The 14,239-nt window shown below is 42.6% G+C and overlaps 1 protein-coding gene across 9 annotated transcripts in view; it reads right to left on the minus strand.

The window, feature by feature from the left end:
• The window catches only part of LOC135273162 (centrosome-associated protein ALMS1-like), a 169,412-nt gene that overhangs the window by 15,332 nt on the left and 139,841 nt on the right, over nucleotides 1-14,239 (minus strand). For 3 of the 9 annotated variants that reach the window (XR_010340991.1, XR_010340993.1, XR_010340992.1), the window contains 2 exons: nucleotides 5,369-5,570; nucleotides 503-618 (listed from right to left, as the gene is read on the minus strand). The exons of 1 other annotated variant lie outside the window; for it this stretch is intronic. Coding sequence is in view for 3 of the 8 variants with exons in the window: in XM_064372074.1 (XP_064228144.1) it covers nucleotides 5,566-5,622 (57 nt within the window). In the remaining 5 variants the exon portion in view is untranslated. Of the gene's footprint in view, nucleotides 1-502; nucleotides 619-3,800; nucleotides 5,623-14,239 lie in introns of those variants that run through there. 5 more of the 9 variants (XR_010340994.1, XM_064372075.1, XR_010340995.1 and 2 more) reach the window with 5 other exon arrangements.

The following is a 14,239-nucleotide window of genomic DNA, read 5'->3' on the forward strand; positions in this document are numbered from 1 at the left end:
ATATTTATTTAGCTCATGAGTTTGCAGGTTAGCAATTTTGGCTGAGCTTGGCTGGGCAGTTCCTCTGGTCTCATACTGCATTGTACAAATGCGGTGGGATCAGCTGAAAAACTAGGTCAATGGTGCTTTTTTGTTTTCCTGCAGGCTAGCTCAGGCATGGCTTCAAGGAAATTGCAGAGGAGCAAAAACAAAAGCAGAAACAAACAAATGTGTTTTCAAACCCCTGCACGTGTCCCCTGCATGTGTCACATCTCCCCCAAACTCAGGGGGCGAGAGGAACCTGCCTCTGTAGTGAGAAGAGCTGCAAAGTCACATAGCAAAGGGTGGAATGCAGCCATGGGAGAAGAATTGGGGCCAAAGACACAATCGATCCACTCTAACCCCATGCTGTCTGCAGAGGGGAAAAAGGTGGCCTTGGCGGGGAGTGTGGGATTTACCATGGGCTCGACCTGGGAGTAGTATAACTCTTCCAGGGGGTTATGATAGAATACCTGAGACTGGGTAGTTTATAAGGAAAAGAGGTTTATTTGGCTCACGGTTTTGCAGGCTGTACAAAAAGCATAGTGCAGGCATCTGCTTCTGGTGAGGGCCTCAGGAATCTTTTACTCATGGTGGAAGCTGAAGGAGGAGCAGGTGTGTCACATGGTGAGAGAGCAAGCACGAGAGATGCTAGGTGCTTTCAAACAACAAGCTTACATGTGAACCAATAGAGCCAGAACTCAGTCATTACCACCGACAGAGCACCAAGCCATTCATGAGGAAGCCACCCCCATGACCAAAACACCTCCCAGTAGGCCCCACCTCTAACATGGGGGGTCATATTTCAACATATGATTTGGAGGGACCAAACATCTAAACTGTATCAGTCTGCCCTTGACCTCCAAATCTCATGTTGTCTCACATTGTAAAATGCAATCATCCCTTTCTAATAGTTCTCCAAAGTCTCAACTTGTTCCAGTATCAACTCAAAAGCCCAGAGTCCATAGTTTCATCTGAGCCTCAGGGCAAATTCCTTCCAACTATGAGCCTGCTGGATCAAAAACAAGTTACATACTTCCAAGACACATTTGTGTTACAGGTATTGGGTAGATGTTCCCATTCCAAAAGGGAGAAATTGGCTAAAAAAGAAAAAAAAAAGAAAAAGAAAAAAAAAGAGGCAACAGGCCCCACATAAGTCTGAAACCCAGCAGGGCAAACATTAAATCTTACAGTTCCAAAATAATCTTCCTTAACTCCATACTGGTGAGAGGAGTGGGCTTTCAAGGCCTGAAGCAGCCCCGTCTCTACGGCTTTGCTGGGTGCAGCCCACATGGCTGCTCTCTCACAGGCTGGAGTTGAATGCCTGTGGCTCCTCCATGCTGAGGTTGTAAGCTGCTGGTGACTCTACCTTTCTGTGGTCTGGAGGGCACTGGCCCCATTCCCACAGCTCTACTAGGCAATGCCCCAGTGGGGACTCTGTGTGGGGGTTCCAACCCTACATTTTCCCTTGGCTCTGCCCTAGTAGAGGCTCTCTGTGGGAGCTCTTCCCCTGTGGCAGGCTTCTGCCTGGGCACTCAGGCTTTTTGATATATCCTCTGAAATCTAGGTGGAAGCTCCCAAGCCTCCTTCACTCTTGCATTCTGCAAGCCTGCAGACCTAAAATTATATGGAAGGCAGGGCATGGTGGCTCACACCTATAATTCCAACACTTTGGGAGGCTGAGGTGCGTGGATCACCTGAGGTCAGGAGTTCAAGACCAGCCTAACCAACATGGTGAAACCCCATCTCTACTAAAAATACAAAATTAGTTGGGCATGGTGGTGTATGCTTGCAATCCCAGCTACCTGGGATGCTGAGGCAGGAGAATAGCTTGAACCCTGGAGGTGGAGGTTACAGTGAGCTGAGATGGTGCCATTGCATTCCAGCCTGGGTGAGAGGGCAAGACTCTGTCTCAAAAAAAAAAAAAAAAACCACATGGAAGCTGCCAAGGCTTAGGGCTTGCAACCTCCAAAGCAGTGGTCTGAGCTGTACTTGGGGCTGTTGGAGCCAAAGCTGGAGCTGGAGAAGCTGGGATGTGGGAAGTAGCAACCTGAGGTAGCACAAGGTAATGGTGCCCTGGGCCTGGTCTCTGAAACCATTCTAGGCCTGTGGGCCTGTGATGGGGGGGTGTTCTGGAAGACTTCTGAAGTGCCTCTGAGGCCTTTTCTCACTGTCTTGAATATTAGTGCCTGGCTCCCTTTTAGACATGCTAATATCTCTAGCAAGTAGTTGCTCAGCAGGCTGCTTGGATTCCTCCTTCTCTACCCACAAGGCCATGCTGCAAGTTTTCTAAATTTCTACACCCTCTTTCCATTTTAATTTAAGTTCTGTTAAAAGGAATATGTTATACAAATTAATTTAAACAGAGTTTAATTAAGCAAGAAAAATTAATAATTTGCAAACTGGGCAGCCCTCTGAATCACAGCAAATACAGACAGACACCAGGGATGCTGTGTCAAAGCAAATTTGTGGACAGAAAAAGGAAAGTGACATACAGAAAACGGAAGTGAGGTACAGAAACAGCCAGATTGGTTACAGCTTGGTGTTTGCCTTATCTGAGTGAGATTCAAACAGTCGGCTGCCTGTGAGTGGCTGAAGTATGGCCAATGGCATTGGCTGAGACTCCGATATTGCTAAAGAAGCATCCTCCTAAGTTAGGTTTTCAGTCTGCCTACCTACTAGTTACATTATGGTTCACCCTTAAGGACTCAAGTATGGAAGTATGAAGGCTTCCTCAGGCCAGGTTTGAGTTTGATTTGTCAAATTCCCCTGTTTTTGTCACTCTCAATTTAGAGAGATTGACCAAAACTTTAGGCACTGATGCCACACTCTCACTATCATAAATGGTCTCAGTATGGAATTCACAAGACTTTTTATTCTCAGTATGGAGTTCACAAGTCTTTATTGGTGTCACTGTGGAGTTCACAAGCCACAGCTTCACACTAGGTGAATGATTATGTTCTTGCTGACCTAGTCTAAGAGAGACCATTCAATTCTCAATGTATGGCTGCAAACAAAACATTTAAGACTTGAGACGATGAAGCACACCACAGGAACTATTCTTATGACTATCAAGAGAATAATATCAAAATACCAAGGTGTGCTCCTTAACAAAAGTTCTTAAGAAATAAAGTAAACCAAATTAAACAAGTCAAAGTTCAGAGAGCATAACAGTTCAACAATACTAAAGTTTAATTGGTCATAGTTCTTGTTTGAAATGTGATAGCAATTAAGGATCATAGTTCACTATAAAGTGGCCTGATTTAAAGACGTTTCCATTTTCATTGTTACTCTGGTAACACAAGCCATACTAACCTGGACACCGGCTAGAAGGCATATAAAGACTAGAAACCTTTGGGAAACCCAAGCTTGCCATCTACAATTTAGGACGTCTACAAACCAACTGTTAGTTGTTCCTGTAAACGCACCATGTTTTCCTCTTAATAGACTTCTTTATTGTATTTGGTGTCAGTGTCTAAGGAAACAGCAGAATCAGCTACCTTTACATTAAGCTTTCTGTAGTAACAAAATCAGGAGAGAGATAAGTGTAGCATTCTGTTTTGTTCAACACCAAACAGGTTCCCAGCTTGAATAAAAAGATATGAAGCAGCATGATGTTAACTGTAACATCTACCGCTTTTTTTTTTTTTTTTTGCTTGAGACAGGGTCTCACTCTGTCACCCAGGCTGGAGTGCAGTGGTGCAATCTCAGCTCACCATAACCTCTGTCTCCTGGGTTCAGGCGATTCTCCTGCCTCAGCCTCCTAAGTAGCTGGGACTACAGGCCTGTGCCACCACGCCTGGCTAATTTTTTGTATTTAGTAGAGACGGGTTTTTACCATGTTGGCCAGGCTGGTCTCGAACTCCTGACCTCAGGTGATCCACCTGCCTTGGCCTCCCAAAGTGCTGGGATGACGGGCATGAGCCACTGCACCCGTCCACATCTACCTTTTGGAGAATAGCTTCTACCTGTCTGAAACACTGGGAGGTCTGACTGGCTACAAAATCCAAGACCCCAAATATGGATTAGCTTTAGATTCCATACAACTAGTATCCCACTACCACCAAGACAGCCCCCAGGAACCCCACTGGAATCTTTCCTCAGTGGAATCTAGCTTATCTTTGTCTATTTCAAAGCTAGTGCTAATTTCAGTTATTGACTATTTTGGCCTACAATCATAAGAGCCGTTAAGAAAATATTTAGGAGAAACTATTTGAAAGGCAGAAGTGAGCCAGACCAAACAGCAAGATCTGAGCCAACGAAGAGGCCGAATGAAATATGCAGGTTATCCACAGACCCAATATAGGCCCTTGGGAGTTGAAAAACACGGCCACCTAGTTGCATTTGAGCAGGGTCAGTTAGATTTGTTCATTAATAAATCTGCATAGCTCCTGAGCAAAATCCATTGGGAAATTAACCTTTTTGTGCCCCCCCCCTTAGAGCATGTCGTAAGGTGTATAACACATTTAGCCAAAAGAGACCCTGTTGAATTTAATCTGGTGACATTATACAAGCAATTACTTGTACTCACATAGGCAATTCCCATATCTTGAGTGCATGTTGCCTGAAAGCACAATATCTTTTTTGCAGTCATCACTTGGATTGGTTTTCTATATTTGGTAATGATCAGGTTATTAATTGAAATAGTTAAGGCCAGGCATGGCGGCTCACGCCTGTACTTTGAGAGACCAAGGCTGGCGAATCACTTGAGGCCAGGAGTTTGAGATCAGCTTGGTCAACACAGTGAAACCCTGTCTCTACTAAAAATTAGCTGGGTGTGATGGTACATGCCTATAATCCCAGCTACTCGGGTGGCTGAGGCAGGAGAATTGCTTGAACCTGGGAGGCAGAGGCTGCATGAGAACAGGCCACTGCATTCCAACCTAAGCAACAGAGTGAGATTGTCTCAAAAGAAAAAAAAAAAAAAGGAAAAGTTGAAAAGTTGAGTGCAGGAAAGCCAAAGCAAGTAGCAGTGATATTCAGAATATCAGGGATAGCTTCCCATTCTTCCCTTGGAGTTTTGGGGTGACCCTCACTGGAAACATGGAGAGGCACTGACATTAGGAGAACTGTTCCCTTATTTTTTTGGCAATAGCCCACAAACCCAGTAACTCACAAACCCTAGTTTTGTGCTAGAGCACAAGCTCAAGTTAAAGCCATCCACTGATTATGGTCCTGTGGATTTTTCTGTAGGGAAAAGGAAAGAATTAGGGCAATGCTAAACTAGAAAAAAAGAAAAAATGTAAGGCTTTCATGATGATACAGACGTTTTGATCTATGATCTTGGGAAAGCTGCCCACAACTAGAATGCCTTCTGCTTCTGGAGAGAGATTTCCTTGGTCAGCTTTACCTCGAAGTCTCCAGCAGGTGTACAGTTCCAGGAATCTGAAGGGGCCTTTTTGAGTTGTGAGGTTTGGACCCAAGTTTCAAGGCCCTAAAGCTTCAATGCAGTGTAGGTGGTAAGAAGAACTTGGCATGGTCCCTTCCAAAGTGGTTCAAGATCAGCCTTCCTCTGATGTCATTTCTGGAAGACCCAATCTCCAGGTTCTAGACTGTGGAAGGTTTGATTATTCTCAGTTGGTGGATCTTGAAAGCTTCCTTTATCTGGTGAAAGTACACTTTGGTATAATGGCCTTTCAATACTTATTCATATTTAGGAGAGAGGGAGATGCATGAGGTTCTACTATTAGGGGCATAGGCCTTCCCGTGACTATTTCATAAGGGGTCAACTTATGGTTTTTAGTGAGAGTGGATCTGATTGTCATTAAATCCAGTGATAGTACTTTTGGCCAAAGCAACCCAACTGATTCGGTTAACTTTGCCAATTTCAGTTTTAATATGCCATTTGTTCTTTCAAACTTTTCAGAAGACTGAGGGCACAGCACCTTGTTTAACTGCTTTATAACTTGCCTAATAAAATGAGTCCCCCTATTGTTGGGGGTTTTTCTAGGGATGCCCCATAAAGGAAACATATTTTCTAATAATTTCTTAGCTACTGTCACAGCATCAGCTTTTCTACACAGGAAGGCCTCTACCCCACCAGAAAACATGCAAACTATTACAAGAACATACTGAGACCCCCATTGAAACTGGCAACTGAATGAAGTCCATCTATAAATGTTCAAATGGTCCATTAAGTGGTGGAAATACATCACTTAACTTGTTTTTCCAGGACTATGGATTTGACAAGCCAACATTGGTTATAAAATAGCAATTGTGGAACAGTCATCCCACAAGTATTTTTTCACAATTTGGATCACTTTTTCTGTTCCATGATGAGTTGGGGAGTGCAGAGCTTTTGATAATGGAAGGACCAGGCAGCCATCGAGGCCCTCTGTGAGTTTGCGCTTAACATTGAATTTATATCCTTTTAGATACCAATTTTGTTTTTCCAAATCAGGTGCAGTACCTTGTTTATTAAATAGGTCATTGTATGGTAGTTGGTTTGGATTAATCTTATGGAGTTCATTCAGATTGCATATCCTAACAGTTTCAGTGCTAGCTGATTTAGCATAAAATATCTGCTAAGCATTTCCTTGATATTCAGGTTCAGTCTGCAGGTGTGAGCTTCGATCAATAACAGCAATCTATGATGACAACATGATGGCATAAAGGAGTTTATCTAATTGGAGTATATTTTTGATGGAGGTCCCACTAGAAGTGAGAAACCCTTAGAGTTTCCCTAGCATATCAAAATTGTGTACTACTCCAAAAACATATCTATCTGTCTAAATACTTACTGATTTGTCTTTAGCTGTATGACAAGCTTGAGTGAGGGCAAAAGTCTCCAGGGGTTAAGCTGACTTATAGAGCTTATCCTAATAGAGCTGACTAATAGAGGAAGGGGTCCCTTCTCTATTAACTCATTTTGGTGGTAACAGCATATCCTAGGTGGTATTTTCCTTCTGAGCTTTTGGCATAGGACCCATCAACAAAAAGTATCAACTCAGGGTTGTCCAATGGACTATCTTGTAAATCAACATTCAGGGCCACTATTTCTGATGCTACACTTACGCAATTGTGGTCTTCACCATCATCAGGCAGCAGTAATAGAGTGGGATGGCTAAGTAAATTGCAGTGTTTTAGATAGAGATTAGAAGGAGACAGGGTGTTTCATAAGATGTTAGTCTACTTACTAAAAAATGCTGGGTTCGGTTGGAATTTAGCATGTGGGATTTCCAAATTAAGTTCATTTCCTAAAACCAGATCAGCTGAAGCTTCCTTCACCCTGGCTGCTACTATCACTGCTTAGTTAGGATATGCCTTAGCTACTGGGTCTAATTACAGGCTATAATATACAATGGGCCTATGTTTTCCTCCATATTCCTGGGTAAGAACTCCTAATGCCTGATTATTACTTTCATGAGCCAATTAGGTAAACAGTTTAGAGCAATTTGGAAGTCCTAATGCTGGAGGCTGTTAAAAGGTCAATTTTATTTAGCTAAAAGCCTGCTCAAGACTATTTTCCCAAGGTAAGGCTCTGGTACAGCGCTTTTTAGTGAGCTCATACAATGGTGAGGCTATTAAGGAAAAATTCAGAACCCAGAAATTTTATATCCTACAAGTCCAAGAAAATATCCTGCGAGTCCAAGAAACCTCTCAATTATCTTTGAGTTGCAGGCCAAGGAAAATTTTGAATAGTTTTTATCTTTTCAGGTGAGAGGGAAATCCCCTCAACAGTCAAGTCATGTGCCAAATAATGGACTTTTTCCTCTTGAACACTGAAGTTCTCCATCGAGGCTTTGTGACCGTGATGTGTGAGTTGCTGTAAAAGGTAAACTGAGTCTATTTCAGCGTACTCTTTCGTGGGAGAGCATACAATAAGTCATCTATGTACTGAATGAGAGTAGAATTTTGAGGAGACTGTAGTGTCATTAAGTCCTGATGCAATGCCTGGGGAAAATACGAAGAGGCTTCGGTAAATCTTTGTGGCATCAGAGTCTAGGGGTACTGCTGATTTTTCCAAGTGAAGGCAAATAAGCATTGACTCTCTTTATGAACTGGATTGCAAAAGAAGGCTCAGCAGAGATCTATTACTGTGAATCACTTAAGAATCAGCATGTATGTTGGATAATAAAGTATTAGTATTTGAGACTATAGGAAACCTTGCTACTACGATTTTGTTAATTGCCCATAAATCTAGAACAAATCTTCAACTTCATCTATTTGGTTTTTTAACCAGTAGGATTGGAGTGTTACAAGGGCTGGTGCATACAATTATAAGTCTCTGTTTAATTAAATCTTCTGCAATTGGCGAGAGTCCTTGAATTGCTTCCAGTTTTGGTGGATATTGGGTAATTTAGGCAAAAGTTTAGAGTGGTCTATTTGGACTTTTATAGGTTCCACACTTTAAATTCTTCCTGTATCAGTTGCGGAACAGACCCGTAAACATTCAAGTATTTTTGGAAGATCAGCCATTACAGGCCTGAGTTTCGATCTTATTAATTTCTGCCTATAGAGAGCATAACGATTCTGGTTCAGGAGAATCATGAAACTCTGATTCTTACTCTTTCTAAGGAAAATTTTACATCCTCCCCACTTAAAAAATTTTTTTAATTTTAAAAATTTCAATAGTTTCGGGAGTGCAGGTGGTTTTTGGTTACATGGACAAGCTCTTCAGTAGTGATTTCTGAGACTTTAATGCACCTGTCTCCCAAGCAGTGCGCACTGTACCCCATATATAGTCTTATGTGCTCTTTCAGCTTTAAATCTCCCCCTAGCAAAATTACTGGAGCGGCATCACATAGTAAAAAAGTGTGATTTTTCTGAAAAATGCCCCAAAGTCAATTGGATGGGTTCAGATATGGGAACCTCTTGAATTTGATTTGAAACCCCCACCACAGACATAGCCTTTTTAACTCTGAGGGATCTGTCGGCTTATGAAAGTGTGTTTTATGGTAGTGGTAGATAAGGTAGTGCCAGTATCCACAAAGACTATATGCGAGTCCCCATTTTGTAACCTCTGTTTCTCCATGTTCTTTTAAGGGTATCATGAGGAGCAATTTACTGGCAAATCCCTCAGAGCCGCGTCTATGCTGATTATCGTCAGGAGAGCTCAGGTCTCGTGCTCCCTCTAGTGGTGACACAGGCTAGCCTAAAGGGAAGGTAATTGGTAACTGGTGGACTGGTATAAAAGGGCACAACCCCTTTTCCACTGTCCTGGTTGTTGGCACTAAAGCAGACATCTTAGGGTGAAGAATTTATTGGTCTAAGACCTCTTGGTTGTGATTTAATATGAGAATGAGAAGATCTCTTTGGTCTTGGCCCCTGTAACTGTTGTAATTGAAGAGTCATAAGCTTGTTAGCCTTTTGAGTTTTTTCTTGCTCTCAAAATGTTCAGCTAAAGCCACCAATTCAGTCTGTAATTTCCCATCCCAGTTTATGTTTTCTAATTAAATTGCTAAGTTCAGGATGAATCCCATTTATAAACAGAGGAGTTAATACCATTTCAGTCCCTGCAGGAAATTCTCCTTGCTAGTACTTCGAGCCCAGAATGTTTCTCCAAGCAAGTTCTGTAATCTGACACTGGCTCATTCTTTTTTTGTTTACAAGATTGTATGATGGAACAATCAACCTCTGTGGAAAAATTTTAGCAACTGAATTTAAAAGATGTTCAGCAATTTTTTTTTTTTTTTTTTTTTTTTTGAGAAGGGGTCTTACTCTGCTACCCAGGCTGGAGTGCATTGGCAGTCATGGCTCACTGTAGCCTCAAGCTCCCAGGTTCAGGTGATTCTCCCACTTCAGCCTCATAAGTATTTGGGTCTACAGGCATGTGCCATCATGCCCAACTAACTTTCTATATTTTTTGTATAGACAGGATTTCGCCATGTTGCCGTGGTTGGGATTTTTAGCAATATTTCTAGCTCCTGTTGGGCCTTCTCATGAGGAGTTTTTGGGGGAGGGTCTTTAATATCCTCCTCAGGTTTGTTCCATTCTGCTGCTGCCATCCATATTTGAGCTTCATCAGGCCTCCCTGTCATATGAATAAATTGTCATAGGAACCTTGGTCAGGGAGTCCTGGATCATAAGCTCCTATGAGGATTCTAAACTCCTCAGTCAATTTTTGAGGATTTTCTCTTAGATCAGGGAAGTCTTCTACAATGGCTCTAAGCTCAGTTTTAGACCATGGAGTGAAAGTGGTTACAGCAGGCAGGCCTGGATAAGCAGAAGGTCTTCCTTTGTGAGGTGTACATCTAATTGCTCCTTTTTTCACCATCTTCAGAGTGAAAGGGTAATTTAGCAAAAAGGTTAGTAGACTCAGAGTACATAGGTAGAGATGGATAAAGAGAAGGAACAGTTGGGGTTAGTTCAGTCAGAGTACAGTCCTCTTTCATCATGTCCTTAGCCTGTTACTTAAGCTGTTCATTTGCTTTTGCAAATAATCTTTTGAGAAGGCAATTTTTCATTCATTTAGTCTTTTAGATGCTTCCATGTACCAATGAAAGACTATATCCCACTGTGTTTGTGGAGTTTTTGATTGCCCTTTTTCTAATATGCCTTGAAAATAAACCATTTTATACAAATTAAACTTTCCCATTGTGGCCATCTTGATTCTAAGTTTTCTCTAATAAGGTTAATCTGTTTTTCTAAAAATGCACACATTCTGGGCCCATAATTTTATATATAAAATTAGATGAAGTCCCAGAATCTGTGGATTAAGACAAACCCATTATTTAAAAAGAAAAAAAGAGGTGCCTACTAGAGGTCTGAGGCCAATGAATAATTAACTGGATTGGATTAACAGAATCCAATCCAGTTAATTATTGAATCAAATTTGATCCTGAACCTAGCCCATCTAAATATTGCTCAAATCAACTTGGAGAGCTTGAATTAGAACACAAATTAGTGGAGCTCTGAATCCAAGAGAAAACCTATCTACAACCTCCAGTTACAATCAAGAGAGCAGTGAGCACACCTGGCCTGGTCACCGGGTGTTCCTGGAGGTCACCAGAGTTTACTTCAAATTACACTTCCAACACCAGATCTGTTAAAAGAAAAACCTTAAACAAACTAAATTTAACAGGACGTAATTGAGAAAAAAGAAAAGACTATTCGAAAATCAGGTAGTCCCTAGTATTACAGCAGATTCTGAGCAACACCAGGGATGCTATGTGGTTGAAAAAAACTTATAAACAGAAAAAGGAAAGTGACATGCAGAAAAGCGAAGTGAGGTACAGAAATAGCCAAACTGGTTACAGCCTGGTGTTTGCCTTATTTGAGCATGGTTTGAATAGTAGGCTGCCTGTGAGTCACTGAAGTATGGCTGCTGGGATTGGCTGAAGCTCAGCTATTGCTACGGAAGTATCCTTCTAAGTTAGGTTTTCAGTCAGCCTACCTATGAATTTAACTTATGGTTCATCCTTAAGGACTCAAGTATGGGAGTGTGCAGGCTTTCTCAGGCCAGATTTTAGTTTGATTTAACAGTTCCAACTTTAAGTCAGTCCCTTGCTCCAATATCTGATCGCAGGCTACAAGAAGCAGCTAGGCCATTTCTTGAATGCTTTCTGCTTAGAAATTTCTTCTACCAGATATCCTAAGTTATGACTCGTAAGTTCAGCCATCCACAAAGCCCTAGGACATAGATACAATGCAGCCAAGTTCTTTGCTAGGGTATAACAAGGCTGACCTTTGCTCCAATTCCCCATAACTTCCTCATTTCCATTTGAGATCTCATCACCCTGGCCTTTACTGTATATATTTCTGTCCACATTTTGGTTACAACCACTTAACAAACCGCTAAGAAGTTCCAAACCTTTTCTCATCTTTTTGTCTACTGGGCCCTCCAGACTCTTCCAACTGCTGCCTGACACCCAGTTCCAAAGCCACCTCCACATTTTCAGATATCTTTATAGCAATGCCCTACTCCTCGGTACCAACTTTCTGTGATAGTCTATTTTGCATTGCTATAAAGAAATATCTGAGACTGGGTAATGCTTAATGAAAAATGGTTTATTTGACTCACAGTTTTTCAGGCTGTACAAGAATCATACTATTGGCATCTGCTTCTGGCGAGGGCCTCAGGAAGATTTTACTTATGGGGAAGGGTGGAGGAGGAGCAGGTGTGTCACATGGCAAGAGAGGGAATAAGAGAGATACCAGGCTTTTTTAAACAATCAGCTCTGACATGAACTAATACAGCAACAACTCAGTCATGAGGAGGGCCCTACTTCTCATGATCTAAACACCTCCCACTAGATCCAACCTCCAACACTGGGGGTCACATTTCAACATGAGATTTGAAGAAGACAAATATCCAGACTATATCAGCTTCCTAGAGGGGACAGGGCTTCTGCTGGTGGAATTTCAGAGCCAGGAAAAGGGCTTGGCCTTCTTCTACTCCATCTTCTGCTCACTCCCCAGCCACAGAGAGCTGCTTCTACTTCTTTAAGACCTGGAGCTCTCTTTCTGCTTGAGGCCTTTGGGCTTGCTGTTCCTTTTGCCTGGAACATTCGTCTCCCCACTCTTCCCTTCCCATCCCCTAGTTAGTTCAGTGACTCCCTAGCTTCTCAGCCAGGAGGAAGGAGTTCATCCTGTTTTTTTTTTTTTTTTTTTTTTCTGGCAGTTATTGTAATTTAGTCCTTTGCTACTCAAAGTGTGGTCCCCAGACCAGCGCAGCACCCTTGCCTAGAAGTGTGTTAAAAGTAAGTGTGGGGTCTATGGCCATACCAGCCTGAATGCACCCAATCTCATCTGATCTTGAAAAATAAGTGTAGGTATGTTTATTATGCCCACAAGATTAACATTAGCAAACCGTATGAATCCTGCACAGCTTCTTCCTAAATGCAACACAGAGGCTGCCCTCCCATGAGGCAGAGAAAGTCAGGTGTGTCCTCTGCTGGTCGACGCTCTCATTGCCTGGGCATCATAGGCAGTGCCGATTTGTGGATGGCCAGGGAGAGAGGAGGAACCAGCTGCCCTGACTGGTGCTCATCTTCCTTGGACCAAGTCCACACCCACTGCCAAGGGAGTTACAAGCGCTTCTTCCCTGAAGGACTCAGATAGGAGGCCCAAAGTTGTAGGAGGGAATGCGTCTGTGTTTGTGAATTGGGGGAGCGTAATACTGGGGCAAGATAGTGGGCTCAGGGTAACAGGAAATTAAACTGGAACTTCACACTGAGGCACTGGATATAATAGGTAAGAAATTCTGCCATAAGATCTGACACCAAAATGAGGAAATGCCAAAGGAGATTGTCAACAACAGCTTGGGGTTGCCAGGGTTTGAGGAGAAGGGGACGTGAGGAGCGATGGCTCCATGAGGACAGGTTTCCTTCCTGGGTAAAGAAAATGTTTTGGGACTTGATATGGGTGTTGCTTGCATCATGAATGTACCAAATGGCAGGGAACTGTACACTTTAACATGGCTAATTTTATTTATGTAAATTTTGTCTCAAAGTATTGGGAAAAAAGAAGAGTTTAGGTGGCTCTAAAACTCACAAGGAGTATAAGAAGGGTTAGAGAACTAAGACACAGAGGGATTTTTTTTATGGGGAGAGTTGCTGCTGTGCTGAATCCGCCCTCACTTAGCCCCAGCCAAGGAGCCAATGGGCAGTGCCACTGTCACCCACAGCCAGCTTCTTGGCCAAGGTGACTCTAAGTCCTCCTCTGCCAGGGAGCAACAGGACTGATGTTGACACTTGCCAGAGGAATCTGAAAGTCAAAGTCTACATCTATTGGCCTGGAACTCTGGCAGAGGTAGGATGTTGCTGGCTCTGTGTGTGTGTGTGTGTGTGTGTTTGTGTGTGTGAGAGAGAGAGAGAGAGAGAGAGAGAGACAGAGAGACAGAGGAAAAAAGAGACAGAGAAGGAAGGGGGGAGAGAGAGAGGAGATGGTGAGGAGAGAGAGAGAGACAGAGAGAGAGGAAACAAGAGAGAGAGAGTGGGGAAGAGGAGGGGAGAGAGAAAGAAAAAGAGTGAGAGAGAAAGGAATGTCAGAGGGAGATAAGGGTGGGAGACCCCATAAGTGCTGAGGCAGGAGTCAGAAGCCTCAGCCTGTTCCCATAGAAGAAAATAACTAGAGATATAACTATAGCAGTTATTCATGAATGATCTTAGTTATTCATAGGTAACCATTAATACACACACACACACACATATGTATACATATACATATACATGTATACACACACACTCAGCATAATCTTTTACTAATGCCTCTCAGGTTGCAAAGTGTGAACCTAAAGTGACATTGTGAAAGAAGTGACCCTAAGGCAAGACGCTCTAAG

The sequence above is a fragment of the Aotus nancymaae genome, unplaced genomic scaffold (assembly GCF_030222135.1).
Source record: "Aotus nancymaae isolate 86718 unplaced genomic scaffold, 86718_ANA_hifiasm-v0.15.2.pri h1tg000338l, whole genome shotgun sequence".
In the NCBI taxonomy this organism is placed as follows: Eukaryota; Metazoa; Chordata; class Mammalia; order Primates; family Aotidae; genus Aotus; species Aotus nancymaae.